A 21,729-nucleotide genomic window follows, 5' to 3' on the forward strand; every position below is an offset into this window, starting at 1 on the left:
ACAGAATGAAAGTGATCTTTTCTTAGAGATGGCAACATTTTCAGACTTAGATACCTACAAAATATGTCTCTGGTTTATTGCCATAAGGGACAGAAGTGGAACAAATGTATATACAAAGCAGAAGATACTGTGGATAACTCACTATTTTGGCCCAGCTGTAAAGTTCAAATCTGGATGGATATTTTTCCAGAATAACTCAAATGTTCAGTAACATCAGAAGAGCCTGAAGGAGCCTTTTCAAGCACTAGGCTTATAATTTTGACATGTTATTTACTGGAATGTTACTGGGAATGTTTTAGGGGTACAGTGAGGGTAAAATTGAATTGCTCAGGGAACAAAAAAAGCACCATCATCTCATCATTCAATGTGCTTTCATATATGTTTATAGCATTCTGTCAACCACATGTATCCAAGAAAAAACGACATCTTTATTTTGGTAACTTAACTCAATCTATAATGGATATGAAACCTCTATTATATTTGTTCCTCTTTTCCGCTTTCTTTTTTACATTCAGTTCTGACTTCTCAATTATCTTACTAAAAACAAGGACAATTTAATATCCATTAATGGTTTAAAACACATTGAATAAAAGTCTGATTAGCATGCTGCATCACTGCCAATTATCTAAATTACGATTATGGTTGCAACTTTTAATTGTAGCGGATATAATTAAGTGTATGTGCTACATTTAAAAGTTGCAACCATAACCGTAATATAGATAAGTGGCAGTGATGCAGCATGCTAATAGGTAATAGCAAAAGATATTGTATTGACATATAATGCATGTTGGAATCCCACGGATTTTGTTTTTTCCTTCTCTGCAGCCAGTACAAGGTTTTGACTATGCCAAGCAGCATTTAGGTCAGCAGGGAGCTGAAGATGAGGTTTTACCTGTGACTCAGGAGACTGTAGTGCTACCACTTCCAGTTAGAGATGCTCCTGCCTCCCAGGAGAGAGAAATTGCTCAGGATGGGAGCACCATTAAAACTGCCAAGTCCAATGAAACAAGAAAAAGGTATGCACTGAACAAACTTCAGCTGAAGGCTGGAATGGGTTGGATGCTGCTGGCTGTTGATGAAACAACAGTGGGGTTGGCACCCATGCAGTGCCCGAAGCATCTAGTTCCTCTGCAAAAGTGCCTGGCATATGATAATGTTTTGCACCATATATGTGAGATTGCTAAAGAAAGTAGGATAATATGAAGTGAAGCTTTAGCAGACATTTTCATATGTGTAACTAGTTAAAGAGATGAGTGGAAAATGAACAACATATTAGCTAGTGATGGGTCTGAACCAAAACCCTGGATCTGAAGTTTGGAAAAGCTCAATCTGAACCTGGATCTGAATTTTACAAATGGACAATAGGACAGATACTCAGTTGATGTAAATTGGCATAGCTACATTGACAATTTATACCACATAGGGATCTGCTCCCATATCTTTATTAAAGGCTGAACAGAACCCCAAACAACGCTTAAATAATATTATATGTCAGAGTCCAGAGCACATGCAACAACCACACAGTGAGTATCCAGTGCTCCAATCCAATGGATTGGGGTGCTTGAAAAACTATGTAAAATTAGATATTTCTCATATTCCTTCACAGTGAATGAGTGGGGTCACTTAAATTCATGTTACAAGTGAAGAATATGAGAATTTTTGATGTTGAAATTTTCTACTGAAGGAAATAGAGTAAATATAGATCTGTTATTTTAGCAGTGACAATAAAGGCTAGAGTTAATATCAATTTCACTGGAGTTATAAAATCCTTGCTTTTTAGTCTTTGCTTAAAGGGAGGTTATTTGGTTTGTGCAGAGCAGCTTTGTAGGAAAGTAAATCTCAGTTTATTCATCTTATTTTATACTTGCCAATGCACTCTACCAGATTTGCTTAGTCAAAAACACCTAGAAAACTTAGCATGACTTAGAAAACTTAGAAGTTTCTGTCTTTTACATACAGAGAAAAAGGTATGTTAACATGTTCGCTTTGGTAATTGTCTCCTATATAATAGATTAGCTGGGAGGAGGCTACTCAGAGATACTATACATAGGAAACAGAAAAAACTAGTTTAAAAAGCCTTTCTTGGTTCCTAGGGATTAGTTTGCTCTTCTCATCTAAAATCCTTCTGGATTTTAGAGTCAGTGATGTATGAGGTACGCTATGTACAGATCATTGTGTTTGTTGCAGAGCACAGGAGTCAGGTTATCCAGTTCATATGAACTCAATGGTACTTGTCCTTTTTAAAGTCTTCAATTCTCTGACACAATGCCACACAGGAGATTATCACTGTACCAGCTGTAGGTGCTGGTGCTATGCTCCTAAAAGATAAGTCTCATCAGGAGTTGTTCTTTAAAGATGTTTTTCAAGCCTCTTTGATTCCTGACTCTCACCCTTGTGTAAACACACACACAGAGTTTAACTCTCCCCATTAATACAAAAAAAAAAATCCATTAATTGCTTTGGGTATATGCAAAATCCACTTGAAGCAGAGCTCTGTGTAAGCTCAAAGCTTGTCTCTATCAGCAACAGATGGTGGCCCAATAGAAGGTATTCCCTCACTCACCCTAAATCTCTGCATTCCTAAACCAATTCTGATCAGTAAGCTTTTACTGATTCAGGAATTCACTGGAAAACCCACTGTCAGGTGGGTTGAATATACAGTACAGTACTGCTGTAATGCCTTTCTGGGCAAATGTAGCTCGTCTTACACAGGTAGGCCTATTGACTCCAGTGGGGTTACTTGTATAAGTAAGGTGAGCAGGATTTGGCTCTTTGTTATCTCTGATAGGTGACAGGGGAACTTTGTTTAGTGGCTTTTGAAAATGAAAAATATTACATGACCATCTGAGATACTTGCAATTTCATTCCAGGCCAGTTCACAACCTGGAAAGGTCATGTATCAGATTTTCATGAAGTGGCTGTTATCTGGTCAGAACAGACATTTTGTTGTTATAATTGAACTTTGAAAGAAACTTTGAAATTTCGGCTTAATAAACATGAGTTTCTTTTTTAAAGGGGAGTCTTAGAAGCTCTGTGGTGGCAGAAGTGACCCTGCAAGGACAGTTGCCCTTTATTTGTTTGTCTGGATCCTACCCCCTTCCCACTGGCAGCATGGTTCCTTCAAACCTTGGCTGGCCTGTACCCTTCCCTTCTCCTGTCCTAACTTCCTGTATGTTTCCTTCCTGTCTTCCCCCTATGAGTCCTCTTTAAAACCTCCTGCTTAGGCTATGTCTGCACTAGCAGTTTTGTCGGTAAAACTTTTGTTGCTTAGGGGTGTGAAAAAAACACCCCTCTGACCAACAAAAGTTTCACTGGCAAAAGTGCCGGTGTGGACAGCGCAGTTATGTCAGTGGGAGACAGTCTCCTGCCAACATAGCTACCGCTGCTCATTGGAGGTGGTTTAATTATGCCGGTGGGAGAGTTCTCTCCCACTCGCATAGAGTGGCTACACAGAAGACCTTACAGCAGCACAGCTGTGTCACTGTGAGGTCCGCAGTGTAGACATGCTATGTGCTTCTTGGGGAATTTCCACTCTCTAAATCCACCAGCTCCCTGTTGAGGGAAGTTGAAAAGAACAGTTTTTCCTTAGGATGCAGTTACTCTTTTGTTCTCCGCAGGTAAGGCCTCTATGGGTGCTGATAGTCTTGAACAATCAGCTGTTGCCAGTGCTGTATCTCTACACTTTGAAATCGTGGTCCAGCCTGCGGGCAGAGACCATAGAGAAGGCAACAAGCCCCCACCTTCAAAATGAAGTTTGCAGCTTGGTAAAGATACAGAGAGTTTATAATTGCACAATTTATTAATTCTGTGTGAGGGCAGATACCCAAATTGTCAGAGTGCCCCAGAGTAATTCTGCCTTCTTGTGCCCTCTGTAGGGAGAATGCTTTCTGAGAATGCCCCTTCTCAACACTTCTGACCCCACCCATGCATAGGTGCTGGAACTAGGGGTGCTGGGGGTACGGCAGCACCCCTGGCTTGAAGTGGTCTCCATCATATACAGGGTTAACAGTTTGATTCAGTGGCTCTCAGCACCTCCCTATACAAATTGTTCCAGCACCCTTGCACCCATGTCCATGGTTGTGGCAGTAGCAGCTTCAGTGCATTAAGCAATGCAAACAGTGCCAAAGAAGATGGCTTATGTAAATGATGTTTCACTGGGAGTGTCAGCAAAAAGTGGCACTGGCTTGATAGTGTAGTGTTCAGAGGGAGAAAAGGAGTCTGTGTGTTTGTGAATTATGGCTGTCGAAAGCAAGGCTGAAGTGGGTTCCTTATTCCTGGTTCCTTATTGAAAGGCTAATATTATTTTAAAATGCATTAATGTGAGATTAAACTTTGTCAGATTAAAATTACTGAATGTGTTAACAAATTACTAATTACTTAGTTCTTTAATTAAATAGTCAAATAAGGAGCTGGGTTTTGACTGGCTATACATGACAAAATAAGTTACCCCCTGTGACACATCCCTGTGACCGTCCTACTGTTCTGAAGGAGCTGAAATAGCGCAAAGCTTTGTTCTTGCCCAATATTCTGCCACATCACCCCACCACCCCACTTCCATATTGTACATGGAGTCCAGATAAAGAGTTGGGGTGTGATTGGCTGTGAGTGACAAAATATATATTGGGTCATCCCAAGTGACACATGCCTGTGACTGATAATTTATGAAGAGATAAGGATATGCCATTCCCAGAGGTGAACTCTTATTTCTGGTCTGACAAATATATTAGCCAACTCTTATTTTGTGTGGTTTTTTTTTAAAGTAAACATACAATATGCATGTAAAAATCAACCAAAAATCAGTATTCACCCCCATTTGATTATTTTATAGATAAATTAGTAATTTAAATTTTTATCACATTCAGTCATTAATGTGATGACATTTCTAAAACTAACCTTGCATTGATGTATTTTTAAATGTCATGTGGTACTCAAGTCTAAGTATATTATATCTATTCTGTAACGGTTCTTTTATCATGCTCATCACCACAGTATCTGCAGTATACTGCTTTCCAGTAGTGCATTAAACAGCATGACTACACATCTGTCATATGTCGTTTGTTCTCTCATCCTCTCCCCAGGGATAGAAGCATATGCAGTGGAGTGTCTTGTTTTTGCAGGGTTTAAAATTTATATTTAAATAATAAAAACCACAAGTTGCTATGTGTTAGAAGGCAAGGTCAAAGAAAAGCGCCTTGGAGCAGAAGGTGGTGAGGTTTGTGATGGGGCAATTCATTCTAGACTGGCCCCAAGAAAGTTCTTTATGCTGCACAGGCAAGCTTTATCCTTTTTGTAGAGAATTCCATTGTGCCTGAGGAGCAGAGTTCACAACTACACACAGTCTTTGTTCTGGAGCTTAGGAAATCTTTTAGATATCCTGGGCCCAGGCCACTGAGCACATTCCAGATAGGGACTGAAACCTTGAACTCAATGCAAAATTCTATGGGAAGCCAGGGTAGGGAGTGGAAGACAGGAGCGACGTGTCAATGGAAGCCTGCATGGCTGAGGAGATGTCCTGCGGTATTCTATATTAGTTGGAGTTTTCTAATTGCTGAAGGCTTCATGCCTAGGTATATCACATGATTATAGTCCAGACAAGAGGTGACAAAGCATGAATAACTAAGACCATGTCATTTTCCACTTGGATGGGACAGAGTCTTTTAGCCAACCAAAGATGGCAGAAAGCATTATTTGCATCTGTTGCTATGTGAGAGCTTAGTGTCAGTGAGGAATCTGTAGAGCACTCTTAGGCTATGACTCTTAATTGGCCAATTGCAGATCTGTACCTTCAACACAGGAGACTGCACAGTGGATGCGAACGCTTTATCTTTATCAACCAAACTTGCAGTGTCAAAGAGAGAAATTAAGTTTGCTTGATAAGACCTGTTTTCCATCAAACCATTTTGACAGGAATTTATTATATTCCTATCTTTAACTCATTAGTAACTGAATCCAACAGCTTTTCCATTATTTTGCCTGGGATTGATGTCAGGCTAACTGGACTTCAGATAGCTAGGTCATACCACTTCCACATTTTGAATACTGGCACAAGATCAGTTCTCTTCCAGTCTTTTGGAATTTCCTGGGATTCAAAAATTTATTAAAAATTAAGCGTGGTGGGCCACAGCTCTCCTTTGTCGGTGACTGGGGTGTGGGCAGTTGTGCCTAGTGTTTGGAGTAGGCATCAATCGCCCAGAGTCAGAGTCCAGGATCAGAAGCGGAGTCAGAGGCCAGACGCCAGAGACAAGGGTCAGAGGAGAAGTCAGGAACTGGAGCTGAGGGTCAAAACCAGGTTTCCAGGAGTGAGGCAAGGCAGGAGCAAGGCTGAGTCCAATTCAGGCACGGGAACAAGCAGGTGCAGAAGCTATGGCAGCCATGGGCAAATGCTTTAAGCAGCGGCTGAACTGCTGCTGCTGCTGGCTGTAAGAGTTGGTCTATGCCAACCAATCAAGTGGTGCAGCCAATTAGGTTGACTACTACAGGCCAGCTGTGCTTGTTAGGTTGCCTGGAGACTACCTCTGCTGCAGGCCCTGATGCCTGACATCCTTAGCCAACTCTGAGTACACGTGGGTGCATGTTATTAGGGCTAGCTGATGGGCTAGAAAGTAGTTTGGCAGCCTCATATGATACAAATAGAGAACAGAAATATTTATTGAACAATTTCTGCATCAATATTAACAATTTTACCATCTCCATCTAGTAACATGCCTATATCCTTGTGCTGTTGCTAGGATTTCTTTAGTTCTTACTATTCTTTAAAAATTCCTTATTCTCCTTAGCCTTGCCAGCCATGCTTTGTCTTTAGCTACCCATAGCAATTTTCTACACTTCATAACTTGTAATTTATATTGATTGCTGACTATTCCCCTTGTTTCCCATATATTAGCTGTTTATTTCTAATTGCTGCTTCCGTTTCCCCACTGAACTAGGATGGACTCTTACCCAACATTGATGTTTTTCTCGATTGTGGAACTGTGCCTTTTTGTTCAGCTCATAAATTCTCTTCTTTAAGAACTCCTTATTTTCATTCACTTTTTCCTATCTAAATCTTTTTCACCCAGTCAATATCATTGATAATTTTCCTCACTTTTGAGAAATCAGCCCTCTTGAAGCACCAAGTATGTAGTTACTGGTTGGGCCTGTCCTCTGTTTGCCCAGAGTTTGTAATCAGGTCATGATTGCTTGTTCCTAGGCCAGCCACCAACATCCAATCCAGTGATTAATTCATCTTTGTCATAATGAGGACCAAAATGGTTATGTTGGGTGCAGTGCCTTCAGTGTTAGAATATTATCATCTATAACTTGTAATAAGTGGAATGATGCTTTTATTACTGGTTACAATAGACCTCAAGCGTATGTCTTCCAAATTGAACTCCCTTATAACAGCAACGTTTCTGTCAACATATGTGAAAAAAGTTCCTCCTCTATCTTGGTGGGTCCTGCACTTAATGGCGGATTTTCTTGCCTCAGAGATTCACCATGTGGGTTGGGGAACAGCCCAGAGACCTTCCCCTCTGGAAGAACCCACAGTCCAGGTCAGTTGGGAGGTTTGGGGGGAACCCAGGCCTGCCCTCTACTCCAGCCCAGGGCCCTGTGGACTGCAGCTGTCTATAGTGCCTCCTGTAACAGCTGCATGACAGCTACAACTCCCTGGGCTACTTCCCCATGGCCTCCTCCAAACACCTTCCTTATTCTCACCACAGGACCTTCCTCCTGGTGTCTGATAATGCTTGTGCTCCTCAGTCCTCCAGCAGCACACCCTCTCACTCTCAGCTCCTTGCGCCTCTTGCTCCCAGCTCCTCACACTCTCACCACAAACTGAAGTGAGCTCCTTTTAAAACCCAGGTGCCCTGATTAGCCTGCCTTAATTGATTCTAGCAGCTTCTTTTTAATTGGCTCCAGGTATCCTAATTAGCCTGCCTGCCTTAACTGGTTCTAGCAGGTTCCTGATTACTCTAGTGCAGCCCCTGCTCTGGTCACTCGGGGAACAGAAAACTACTCATCCAGTGACCAGTGTATTTGCCCTCTACCAGACTCCTGTACCCCATTGGTCTGGGTCTGTCACACATATTACAGTTCTTAAGGAATAACTCAACCTGTTATCTGGTTTGATTCAGTGGACTGTATACCTGACCCCACCAGACCCTGTCCTGTGCTTTGTTAGTTAGCACATTGATCCAGATGCATTCAAGGTCTTGTGGTTCTGAGTTATCAATAACTGGAAAACAGGTGTCTATACTGTAGAGTGTCTCCTTTCCCCCCCCCTCACATTTTTACCCCCTCTATTCTTCCTAAACAGGTTATTACTAATTATGTGACTTGTGCCACTAGGTTTCAGTAGGCCAGTTATGTACGTTTTTTTCTTCATCAAGGAACATTTCTAATTCTTCTTACTTGCTATCCAGAATTCTTGCATTGGTATATAAGCAGTTGACAAATTTATTCTTTGCTCATTCTTTGCCACATCAGTTCAATTTATAATGCCATATCATCATCATCAGTGGAGACTTGCCAAACAACTTCATAATTCTGTCTAGTCCCACGGTTATAAATCATATCCTCACTCCAGGGAGATGGCACATCATCCTATTGTCTTTGTGTCCCTTACTGAACTCTATTGGCTCTTCTTAATATGGAGCCACCAGTGATGATTGTTTGCATTCTTAGAAGGTTTGAAGAACCTCTCTTAATTGCTGCTTATTTCATACTGCAAGGGTCCCCCTCAGGTATGTCCTGTATAGCTTTCTGTTTCAGTCCTACAGAGACAGCTGTTATGTAGTTGACTTGCTCAGTATCTGAAAATGTTTTGATACTTCAATTTGAGTTGAATGCAACTTGCCTCTCTTTCCCCTCTTGGTTACAAATTGCCTGTCCATTTCTTTGGTTTCTACTCTCTCCAGTTCTCTTATTGATGATCTGTCCCCTTGTGGCATCTGTGAGAATAATTTCCGAATCTGGTAGTCCAAGAAGTCTTTCGGTTCTTAGATGCTGCACAATGTTGCAGCTTGTGCTTCCAGTCAATGCTTCTCCACCACCAGCTTGCATTTCATACATGAGAAATCTATTCGGCCTTCCTGCAGAAAGGAAAACATAGTACATCCAAGACAGGTCACAGCAATTGTTCTTTCACCATCCATACCTGCTACCTTGTGTAGTGTAGAGCCATACTTAAAACAGGAGTCAGATTCCCTCTCTAAAGGCTCATTGAAACTGATCCAGTTTGCTGCTGATCCTGTTCGCCTGGCAGTTGACTAATATCACTGCTCAGTCTCTTCCCTCACAAACAGGGAGGGAATTACTACTCAGACTTCAAACACTGGTTTGGTTCAAAGCCGCAAGGGTCCAACCAACAAGGCCCTCACTGAGAGACAAACAGACCTTTCTCAGCTGGCCAGTTCAGGAGTCCAAAACTCAGCCACACAACACTCATGCAGAACAACCAAACAACAGATGGTACAAATACAACACCTGCCACCAAGTTCTTCTATCTGCAAGCATAGACCCATAGCTTCACACTCCAAAACACCCGTTTGCCACTCCTGTTACTCTGCTAAAGGGTGTCTGGGGTGGGTGGGTGGGATCTATGGAGAGAGGGAGGGAGAAGGGCTGGTGACATGGGCCACAATTTTTCACAAAGAATAAGTTTTAAGTCAGGAAGTTCCATGCCTCAGGTACATCACAGCTTAATGGTTGTTGGGACAGGTCACTTGGGATGATCTGAGACTTACTTTATCACATGTAGCCTACCAAACCCCAGCTCCTTATTCAAACTCCATATTCAAAATGGAAGAGGGGAGAGAGGGGTGCCATTTGGCAGCACAACATGCAGGAACAAAAGCTTTCGTTGGAGGAGAGACTTATTTCAGATCATTCAGAACAAGCTGACAGTCACAGGGCTGTATCACTTGGGGTGACCCAAGATGCACTTTGGTACAAACAACCAATCAAAACCCAACTTCTTAATCAAGCCCTGTGTACTGTATGGAAGTGGAGATGTGACAGCAACCAGTCCAACCCCAGTTCCTTATTTGAGCATTTCTTTAATAAAGAATTAAGTAATTAGTAATATGATTGAATATGATAAAAAAATTAATATGATGAATTTTCTAAACATCTAATCTTACATTGATTTATTTTTAAATAATTTTGCCCTTTGAATAAGGAACGGGGAGCCACGACTAAAGAGCTGGTACCATGATTAAGGAACTGGGAATAAGGAACCAATTTCAGCCTTGTCTGACAAAACCCGTGAACCCAGATGCAGACTAAATTGGGGAAAAGTGCTTGCAATGAATCTGTTTAGCCATGTTCATGATATAATTGGCATTAAAAACTATCTGCTTTATTTGAACTGCTTAATGGATGCCAAACAAATGATGTCTTCTTTTACCTTTTGCATTATTTTCCTGTGTCTTTTTGGGCTTGTGCAGGAGAAATAATCAATTCTGATTTCACTGAAATCCTGTTCAGGACTGAGCCTACATAAAAGTAATTTTTTAATAATTGTAAGTGCATCTCTGCTTTCATTGTGTTTCTGTTGTGTGGCTTATTTCCTTTCTCTTTTGTGTACAAAATCAGACTTGAAAAGCCAATGATGCAAACTGTGCAAATGAAATAACCTTGAAATGAGGTTTATACAGATGAAACTTACAGTCTTCCTTGTTGCTATGGTTACTTACAGCAGGTCGCCTAGTCAGAATGGTTCTGTCATCAGCAACGAATCAGAAAAGCCCAGTTCAGGCAGAAGCTCTTCACAGAAAGTAATGGTACAGCAGAAAATGACAAAAGATGAGGGAAGAAAGAGAAATGGTGAGAAGTATTTCCTGATGAAAAGCCTACTGTATGCCTGCAGTTACTTCCACAGAGATACCAACACAGAGACATGCCATGTTGAAATTCTCCTCCCCCTTTGTCGTACACTTACTAGTCCTTCATGCATCTGTTCTTGTTTATAGCTTCTCTTTTTCTTCTGTGCTGTAATATGCTGTGCCTTCCCTAAATGTGACATGGAACCATTTGATGTTTGCACAGTTCTATGGGCCTTCATAAGCCTTTACTGATTTTAGCAGCAAACCAATGAAATGAAATGTAGTGCTTTTTGGTAGGATAAACTGGGTTTGGTGTTTCTCTGTGTATGCTCTAGGACACTCATTTCAATTGCTGCTGCCTCTCAGCTGGCCCAGATCTGATAAAGTACATTCATCAGGTAACCGTTTTTTGTGAAAAGGTATGAGGCTTCGAAGCTCTCTATTATCCCCCTCCTTTTGGCTGTCTCTTTGCTAATGGGCTCAGTGACAGCTCTTCCTGGTACTAAGAGTCTGATGCTGCACTAGACTTTTTACCAGTCCTTTGTGATGATGCTGATCTTGTGATTTAAAGTGTATCAGGTGTTGGATTTTAATACGTTTTGGATTTTAATTCCCTACTCTTTTTGCTTTTGTGCTTCTTCCTCTTCAGTTTTAGCCCTGTGTTCATAGCCTTGTGAAGCCAGACTCTGGGTGAGACATAACGATTGCTTCTAGAGGGAGAGAATTAAAATACACGTGACCTGCTAAGGTTTTGTCACAGGCACAAGAAGATAATTCCTGCTTTGTTCAAGATATTGCAGAGAGGGAATGGGAAGCTGAAGCAAACAGAAAATCTTAATACAAATCTCTAACCCCTTCCTACTTCAGTAAATCAGTTGTGTAATCTCTTTGGTGCTTATGATACAAATGGCATACAATTATAACATCTCCCTGTGGTGATCCTTACATGGGATACAAAATGCGGTGTGGCTTAAATATCACCTGTTTAACAAAAACATAATACCATATACACAGATACATAGAACAATAGACAAACTCTATGTTCTGTATGGCAAAACTGTACTGCATTTTTTATTCCTTCTGCAGTTTCTGTATATTTAGTAGCAGTGCATTCTACAGGGACTATAGTATTGATTCAATTGAAATGTTCCCTTTTAAAATGACTTTATTATGCATGTCAGAAATCAATGTATAGAACACATTGCTTTTCTTTGTGTTGCATGCTCATACGGTTTGTATTATTTTCTGCTGACAAAGCTGTGACTTTACTAATAAGATCCCCTATCCAGCAATGACACCCTATCAACTGCACTTGGGGAAGGCTCTCTAGGGGTCCCACCTTTCTCCTAACTGGTCCCCCTTCAATTCATCAAGATTAGACCACTCTGTAACCTCTTAACTTAAACTGAGCCTATCAGCCCTTAAACTCCAGGGCTTGCAGTCTTCTTTTGTCTTCCTGTCAGTTTCTCAGAGGCAGCCTGGAATGGGGCTGTTGCCCCTCTGCTATCCAAGGCCTTTCTGCCTCCCCTTCCCTCTCTGTTATCCCTCTTTTATAGCTGGGCTTGTTTTCTTTATTGGTCACAGCTGTGGGTGCATGTCTTCATGACTGCAGTTGCGTGAGGGTGTGGTTAGCCTGCAAGCAGAGAAGACTCTCCTCTCCCTTCTGTCCATGCTCAGTATGGGATTTGTAAACCCAGTTACACACCCATTCTGATGGACTCCTACACCTGTATGTTGCTCCATTAAAGGCAATGAGGTCCTCCACTTGCATACTCCTAGGGCAATTCTGAGCCAAAAAATTAAAAATTCTGTGCACAATATTTTAAAATTCTGCATATTTTATTTGTAAAAATAACAATATAATCATGCCAGTTTCAATAATTTTGGTAATTTTATTTCAAAATATCTGTTAGCAAGTATGTCTATAACAATATAGACAAAACAAAAAGATTCAGGAAATGATTTTTTTGACAAATAGATTCCCTACTAGGCATATTAATACAGAACATTGAGTAATTCATTTAAACTACAATACAGAAATGTATTTCCTGCACCCCTCAGAAGCAGTGCGAAGGATTATGGGAGTTAGGGGTAATGGAGGAGCTGAGGGAGAGGGAAGGAGCCTGGAAGTGAGCCTGGATGGTTGTTGGGTGGGAGAAGTGTGGAACAAGTTTTTTTGATGGCAGGGGAAGGATTGTTTGAGAGTTGGGGAGCCTCCCCATGCAGACCCTGGTTGACCCCTAGCCTCTCCCATTCAGTGAGGCATGTCTGCCCTTGTCCCCACGTGTCCCTGCAGCCCCCTACCCCTTGTCCCCATGTGTCCCTGCAGCCCCCGTCCCCATGTGTCCCTGCACACCCCTTCCCATGTGGCCCTGCATTCTCCCCTCCCATTGAGACCCTGGCTCAATGCTGTTACCTCACTATCTCCTGTGCCCGTGCTGCAGTCTGTCCCCCCACTAGCCTTTCTGAACCTCAGTCTGTGACCCCCACCCAACAGCTCCATGTGCTCCGCTCTATCCGTGCCATGGCTCCTCACCTTCTCCTGCTGTGAGGAACGCAGTCTCTTCCCTCCTTCCCCTCTGCCAGCTGGCTGCCCTCTCTTCTGATGCCAAGGCAGCCCCTGGTGGGCAAAAGGTGTAATTGCAGAGCCTCTCCAGCAGAATCTATATTCTGTGAAGAAAAAAAAAATCTAGAGGGGACATGAATTCTGCATGTGCAGTGTTACATAGATTTCCCCCAGGAGTAACTTGCAGGACCAGTGCCAAAATATTTTACAGCCCATATAAAACAAGCTGTGTTAGACAACAATCTATCCATTTTTCTTAATGTCCTAATCATTTTCCTAATGTTTCAAATATTGCTTGTTTTATAGTACAAAAATGTTGGTGGTTTCCAGAGTTAAATATTGTATTTCCAGGCTATGATTTTTTTCTATATGAGAGACCATTCAGTCAAATACAGCTTCATTTATTGTTCATTTATCTAGTCAAAAATATTGTAGTGGGGGTATTATATTTTGGTTTTCTTTAGAATGTCAGGTTTTAAATCATTAAAGAAAATCGGTAAGAATTTTCAGTTCTTTCTTAAACATTTGACTAATACTTACACTAGAATTCTGATCAGTAGAGATTATGTTATCAGCAGAATAGGCAGAATAGCTGTCTAAAGGAAACCTACAATACTGTATAAGACAATACATGCCTTTTATTTAAAATTTCCATTTGGGTGAATTTTAGCTTAACCATTATTAGCAAACAGTGACTTTGTGCTTTTCAAACTGTACTGGAAAACTAATAGCTGCTGTATTCTCTTGTGTATTTGACACTCCTTTCTCCTGTCCTTCCAACACCAAGCTCAGCTAGCTAAGTTGATGCAAGGGAACTGTCTAGGGCTGAATCTTTTTCCATTAGGGTGCAGCGTAGCAATGGAGCTAATTTATAGCCACTATTACTGCAATGCAAAAGTTGCAATAGCCATTGCTGCTTGTATGCCCCTGAACCCTCCACTGAGAGGCCATTGGCTAGTGGATCTATGTAGCAGAGGATCTATTGCCTGTAACTGCCCTAACAACTCTCTTGGCACAGGGAAACCACATGGCGTGCAGGCCCTTGCATGCTGGTATTGAACTACTTCCACTGTGTCTTAGGCAGTCTGTATTTGGGGAGCAGGGGCATGATTTTCCCCTAAGTAAAATAATTCTGTTGATCAGAAATTATAAATTATTAATGAAGAACCAGATCATATCCCCCGCTCTGTCAGTGCTCACATCACACCCTTCTGGAATGGAAAAGGGCTTCAGCAATCTTCAAAGGATGATCTCCCCCACTTCCCTGGACCCTGCAGAAAGTATTCCAGGGGTCTCCAGGATGCACACATTGGGGGAGGAGGAGGTGGGGAGTGGGCAGTCAGAGGTATACACATCATTCCCCCACCAGCTCTGTGGTGGGCATACCCTTTTAATAGGGCTCCCTGATGCCACCCTAATAACACAGTTCCACAGAGGGAAGATGTTGGGGGTCATAGGTCAGGTATGGGAGGTGCTGGGCCTCCCACTCATCACCTGCAATCCTGCAGAGTTTGGGGGCCAGCCCTACAGTGCTTTTTTGTGTGTGTGTGTGGGGGGGGAATCTTGACCTTCTGATAGAACAATTGGAGACAGATATCCATGAAGATTCCTTCCTATTTAGCCCCTCAGAAGGGGAAGATCATGCTCTAAAATGCCAGGTTTGGGTTATTGATATTACAGGCATATTATTTTTTCAATTTAAAAAAGCAAAGCAATAAGCCATCGCATTCTTCATGTAATGTTTGTCGTATTTCCCTGTGCTATGATTTCAGACATTGCTGTCATCTGTAGTAGTGTTTTTATTGCAGGACTTTATCTTTATCCAAGAAAATTAGCATAGGGATAATGTGTCAGCTAGTTGTCCTTCCAGTTTAACAAAGGGGCTGTTTTTCTTTTAGACTGCTCCAGCTATGCAGCATGATTGTAGCCTGACACCCCTAATGTCCATGTTAGGAAAAGGAGCAGCATATTTTCTCCCCTGAAAATCAGCATCTTAAAATTGGAATGAATCCCTTGCTAGTCACATGGTTGATTTGGGAACTCCAGTTAGATTGGCTCATTAGTTGCCATAGTTACAAACCAATTTTAGATTCTGTTCCTCACTGAAACTCAGTTATACAGGAAAATGACAGCACTGGGTGTTTATTTAATAGATAAACTCTATTTGTCTTCTTTCAAAACCTACCCATAATTCATGCTCACAGTATTTCAGCACTGCAAGTGAACAAACAGCAAATATGAAATCAGGATATATAAAAAGTCTTGATTGAAGGAACTGATATTACGGAGGCTTCAGCAGGGACTCAATAGCCGAGGTGGTGTTGCAGTTTCTACAGAAAACTGGGCTAAAATCCCTCTTATTTTGGACTTTAATGATCAAACTCAACTTTTTGTAGGAAAGCTGAATTTTTTTCAGTCACTCTTTGGTGAAGAATTATTTTTAAAATGACCGTTTTTGAAATTTTGAACTTTATTTACTTTGAGTTCTTCTCACGTAAAAAAAAAAAGTAGCACAGGCTTCAGACTTCACCCAGCAAATCATCTTTACAATCTCTTGGACGTAGTCTAGCTATTGGGACTGGAAATAACATTTAATAGCCTTTGCTCTAATTTGTCACAGCTGAATTAGTAAATGTGACACTCCATACAGATCAGGATACTTAAGAAAAAGTGCCTATATATTTTCATAGGAGGAGGGGCAGGAGTGCAGGAGAAGACATGGGAATGGTAGTACTCCCCAGTCTTCTCTACCAGAGAGACCAGCTATGGTTTGGGAGGGTGGGGAGTGAATCCCTATACTCACATCCAGATCAGCTGAGCTGTTCTCTGGCTCTTCATACACCAGCCAATTAAGGTTTCATGGAGAACCTTAATTCTGGCATTTTCCTAACTTATAAGTGCTTGATTTTTGCAATTGTAGTGCTCATATAATATAGGTTTCCTTGTGTGTAACTTCCTAGTTTTAAAAAAAAGCAAATTGAAAAAATAGAAATTCCATCATGTGGAATAATGTTTACACCAACATAGAACACCAGCAGGGTTGCAACCTTTAGATTACCTGCCAGTTGAGCTAATGGAGCAAAACAGAAGTAGTAGGTTATCATTCTCCATGTGGACCAGCATTAGAGTGGAATGAGACACTAGGCACAGACCCTTCTGCCCCTGTTCCCACCCCCTCATCCTTTCCTTTCTGCCCTGTCCCAGCCCTCTCTTCTCCTCCCCCAGCTTCTCATCCCAGTTGCAGTCTCCTTGCATAGCCAGTCCCAATCTCCTACCGTGGATTTCCTGTCTAAGTCCCAATCTTCCCCCTGCTGTTTACCAGCCTCCTTTCTCTTCCTCTCGTGCCAGTCTTCTTTCTTCCCACCCACAGGCTATTTGCCCCATCCCCAGGCTTCTCATCTGATCTGTGTCCCTTGTCCATTTCCCCCTTTTCCCAGTGGCTCCTTGTCCCAAACTCCATGCTCAGCCAGTTCAGGTTTCTACTCCTTCCCCCCAAATTTCTCATCCAGTCTGTCTCCCTGACTCCCAGTTAGGATGATCAGATGTCCCAATTTTATAGGGACAGTCCCGATATTTGAGGCTTTGTCTTCTATGGGTGCCGATTACCCTCCACCCCCTGTCCCGATTTTTCACACTTGCTCTCTGGTCACCCTACTCCCAGTTAGTCTCCTGCTGCACGCCTCCAGGCTCCTGACCCCAACCTACTCCCTCTGCTGTCTCCCCCATCCATTTCAGCTCTTGTTACCTCCGTGCTTGAGTTATGCTGCCTGGGTTCCAGCAAAGGGAGCATTGAGAGCTCTGTACACAGACTATCTGCTGTCTGACCAATGGCTAAGTGGGGAGGGGACATCCTTTGTAAAACTTCTCTGCCCACTTTCCTGAGTGTTGTATTGCACGTGAAAGTCCCACAAGTGGCAATATGCGGAGGCCATCTTGATGTAGAAAGAAAGGTTATTTTTCAGTTGCTGGAAGTGTTGCCTCAGAATATTCATACTACCAGCCTGTCGTCGTCTTTGCTTCTGCATTCCTCTCTTGGGCTCACCAGAAGGAACTGGGTGTGGCTGGGAACCACACAGACCGCCAAACGCTTGGTACCATAAACTGTGGGTTCTTGTATAGTCCCAATGGGCACTGTATTTCTGGCAGATTCCTGAAGCTCAGCAGTACCAGGGCCACATCCCACAAGTGTGAATATGCAGAGGGAACGTTCTTAAAGAGCCATATTTACTACTGTAAGTAAGCTTTCTTTCTCCCTCATGGGCATTTGATGTTCCATGATCCATTATGAGCGCCTCATCTTCCAAGCACAGAGGCTCCTCTTTCTTTTAAAAGAACTAGTCTCTCTCTAGCTTCACAGTGTACTGCCAGCAGGCAGAGCAGCTGGGAGAACCGATTCTATCCCCAACTCCCTAGTGTCTCACCTCCACTTGAAGAATCAGGAGGTTCCTCTGCATCTCTCCTCTATCTTGGGGGAGGAGATTTTTCCATAATATTTCCCACTCCTCTTTGGTGCCCCCCTGGTAGGGAGAGGATCAATGGAGAACAGGAGTGTGCAAGATGTAGTGCTGGAGGAAAAAACCTGGAAATGTAGAAGGCCCAAAGGGGCTCCTGCACATGGCCCAGCTGCACAAAACTCACTGCCTCCCAATGTGGCTGCCAAGTTTTAAGCTGTCTGAGGCAAAAATTCAGTAACCTGAGCTGGCTTTGCAGAATCTCCAAGCCAGATCTCTGGCTGAATGCTCCAGACAGAGGTGAAACATGGCAGCAAGGTTTCAGTCCAACAGCACAGATGTGTCAGGCAAGCCTTAAGCTGCTTGGGGTAGAAATTTAGTTGCAGGAGATGACATTTTTGGAAGCAACAAACCAGATCTCCTTGGCTGTTTTTGCTCTTTGGTTCTCTGACTCCCACAAGTTTTGAAACAAAAAACACATTTAAAAAAAAAAATCCAGGTGGCTCAAATTCCCCGTATTTGGTAGCAGTTACTATTACATCTGGGCAGGCAGAAGATTCTGTTCATTGATCCTGTTTTCCTCTTAGTTCCTGTAGATGTGGGTTTGTGAAACATGTCATAGTCTGCCATTTCCCCATTCTTTTACTACTCCTTCCACTGCCTTTTCCTCAAGGAGTCAGCAGAGCAGTCTGGCTGTACAACCAGCCTGCTCTTCCCCTTGCTCCTCTCTCAAGGGTGAGACAACCCAGTCTTCCATTTTACCACTGCTTTCTCTGTTTTTTTCCCCCCAGGATGCAGCAGAGCAATCTAGCTCTTTCAACTAGCTTGTCAGCAGGGCCGGCTCCAGGGTTTTTGCCCCCCGAAGCGGCGTAAAAAAAAAAAAAAAGCCGTGATCGCGATCTGCGGCGGCAATTTGGCGGGAGGTCCTTCGCTCTGAGTGGGAGTGAGGGACCGTCCGCCAAATTGCTGCCGAATAGCTGGACGTGCCGCCCCTCTCCGGAGTGGCCGCCCCAAGCACCTGCTTGCCAAGCTGGTGCCTGGAGCCGGCCCTGCTTGTCAGTGTCAATGGATCTTCTGTTTAGACTCTGTTGGGTTAGTGTGAGCTTGACCCAGGCTGCATTTTTTACTACTCCTGCTGATTGCTTTTCTTCCCAATGCAGCGAAGGACCCTATCCTTTACAGCCAGCCTACCTATATTCTACCAACATAGCTGAAATCTGCAGACTGAGGTGTGATTAAGCTTTTCTCCTTCCAGTTTCTGTTTGTTCCCAGATTGCCCTAATCTGCCATTTTATTGAGCATGACTGCAGCTTTCAGCTAAGTGACAAAGCTGAGAGTATCTGGTTACTCACAGTTTAGGTCTGCCAAAGGGTAATCCAAATGGCTGTGATCCTGCACTAAAATCAGTAAGGGAGGAGAATGCACCATTTTGTTGCCCAGCTGCAAAATCACTTCAGCAAGCGTTTAAAGCTCACAAGCTTCAAGGATGACTGCTCGTGGCTGGCTCTCCTCTCCTCCCCACATCTTTTCAGTTCCTGCTTCTATATATAATGGCACAACAGAATGAGAACTAAATCACTGAGACCTCAAACAATTAATAGAAACGTAGTGGTCCAGATACCCACAATCTCTGATTACTACAGATGTCAGTGCAGCATTCCTGAACCCCTTCAGACTCCCTGATTAACAGCCCCTGAGGCTCTTGGCCTGGACCCTGAGGGTATGTCTTCACAGTGAGTGACAGCCCATGGCAGTGAGTCTCAGAGCCCAGGTTGACAGACATGAGCTTGCAATACTGTGCTAAAAATAGCTGTGGAGATGTTGTGGCTTGGGCTGAAGCTCAGGCTCTGAAGTCTAGGGAGGGGGTCGGCTTCAGAGCCCGAGCCATAACGTCTACACAGCTATTTTTAGTGCTGTAGCCCGCGCGCAAGTCTCTCGACCCAGGCTCTGAGACTTACTGCTGTGGGATGTGTAGATGCACCATGAGAGGCTTTGCTTTCTAGAGCATGAATATTCAGGAGGACTCATGGACTTCCTGCTCAGCTCTATAAACTGTCTGATAATCTGGGCATTTCAGGGGATATGGAGATCCTGGAATTCTTGGTGCTTTTGAAAAAGACAAGGATCCAATTTTTTGCCTCTCAATCAGGGAGGATATTGGAGTTACTGAATACAGTATACTGAAGTTCTTTCTAGATGGGCTTTTGATTGTGTCTGAATCCTAGCTTCCTGAAGGTCCAAGTCTGTTAGCGCATTTCTTCCACTTCCAGCTCTTTTTGGCAATTTCCCAATTTCTTAAAGCTGTGTCTCTTTTCAGAGACATTGCCAGGAAACTGGTAGAATGATTTGATGCTTCAGGTGACCTCTGAACCTTCTCTTTTGAATATATAGAGGAGTCTTCTCTGTGCTTTCTGTTAATTCTTTTCCTGTTAGCAATTATATTGTCTGGAGAATTAGTAAATTTGGGGGGCTGTCCATCTAGAATCCTTATGTGCAGTTGCCAGATGAGGTAATTATCAGGCTTGCCCCAGAATTTTCTATCCACCATGTTTTTCACTTGATATAATCTATTTACTTGCTTTCCATAACTAGGAGAATTGTTGCACACTGCAGAAGTGGTTGAAGCATTCAAATTGTGTTTACATAAACTAACCCTTGAAGAAAATTTTAGGATTAGTCTGGTGATCTATGAAAGGGTTCAAAGCATCATATCCATTATTTCCAGATGGATAAATTCAGGAGTTTGTCAGGACTACAGATGGTCACAGAAGAGCCCCCTACTTTTCTGAGAACTCATTCAGTCAGGCATGTGGCCACTTTGTGGGCAGATCAGCACAGGGCTTCATTCAAGCAATTTGCCACATGGCTACCTGGTTTTCAGTGCATTCTTTTATCCATCACTCTAAAACAGATGTTATCTTTGACTGACATGACTTTTGGAAGAAAGTTTCTCCTCTCTTTCCCTGGGTTTTTCTTCATTAGAACTCTTCACATGGTGTGGGAAGAAGAAAAACAAATCACCCCAACCAAACAAAACATGTAACAGTCCTCAAATAAGAACTGTTTACCTCTCAGTTTTCTTTTTGTTCTAAGTTTCTGTTCTAATTGTATGGGAAATATTTCAATCCTTCCTTTCCCCCCAGTTTATGCAGCATTCTTGCAGGGGAAAAGAGAGATCTTGGGATTCCCTCACATTGGGATCTTGTGCTGGCCTAAGTGTTCATTTCCCCTTTTTGTGTTAAGAAGAGAGAAAACAAAGTATCCTGCTTGGATACTAATCTTTCATCATGTTCATTAGTCAGAAATCTACAATTTGTCTTCTCAGCTTGGGTAGCTGCTTGGGGAACTAGTGAGTAGAACTAGGCAACTAACTGATTTTTTTGGGTTTGGTGGCTGAGCCAGAAAAATATTAAAAAAAACCCATAGCTTTGGGTTGAGCTGAAGACAACAATTATTTTATTTTTCTTGGTGAAATGAAAATCTCATTTTGTTTCACTTTGCGGTGGCTTTTACTCTTTTTTCATGTTGGGTTTTAAAAATATAGCAATTTCATTTTGAAAATACCAAAATCAAGTGTTTTGACTCTTTGGAATTTGTCTTCCTTCATTTTTATTCACCTGAAACTATTTGCCAGATTTGACCCAAGTTTGCAAACAATTCAGTTTGACCAAAAATGCGGGAGGAATCAACTATTCATGGGGTGGGGTCAGACTCTCTCAGCTCTACTACAGAGCTGATGGGTTAGCTCCACCTGCTGTTGCTGCATTTTGAAACTAGAGTGAAAGGGTTTTTAAAAAAAGAGAGCTTCCATGCTTGGAAGATGAGAAGGAAGAACCCAGTTGTAATGGATCATGGAGCACTAGGTGCCAACTTCAGAGAAGGAAAAATTACAGGTAGGTAAGTATAT

The 21,729-nt window shown here is 42.5% G+C and overlaps 1 protein-coding gene across 1 annotated transcript in view; it reads left to right on the forward strand.

Annotated features, from left to right (window-relative positions):
* The window catches only part of KIAA1549L (KIAA1549 like), a 219,171-nt gene that overhangs the window by 146,942 nt on the left and 50,500 nt on the right, over positions 1-21,729 (forward strand). The window contains exons 11-12 of the mRNA XM_065404300.1: positions 826-1,016; positions 10,679-10,806. Of these exons, the coding sequence (XP_065260372.1) occupies positions 826-1,016; positions 10,679-10,806 (319 nt within the window). The remainder of the gene's footprint in view (positions 1-825; positions 1,017-10,678; positions 10,807-21,729) is intronic.

The sequence above is a fragment of the Emys orbicularis genome, chromosome 4 (assembly GCF_028017835.1).
Source record: "Emys orbicularis isolate rEmyOrb1 chromosome 4, rEmyOrb1.hap1, whole genome shotgun sequence".
In the NCBI taxonomy this organism is placed as follows: domain Eukaryota; kingdom Metazoa; phylum Chordata; order Testudines; family Emydidae; genus Emys; species Emys orbicularis.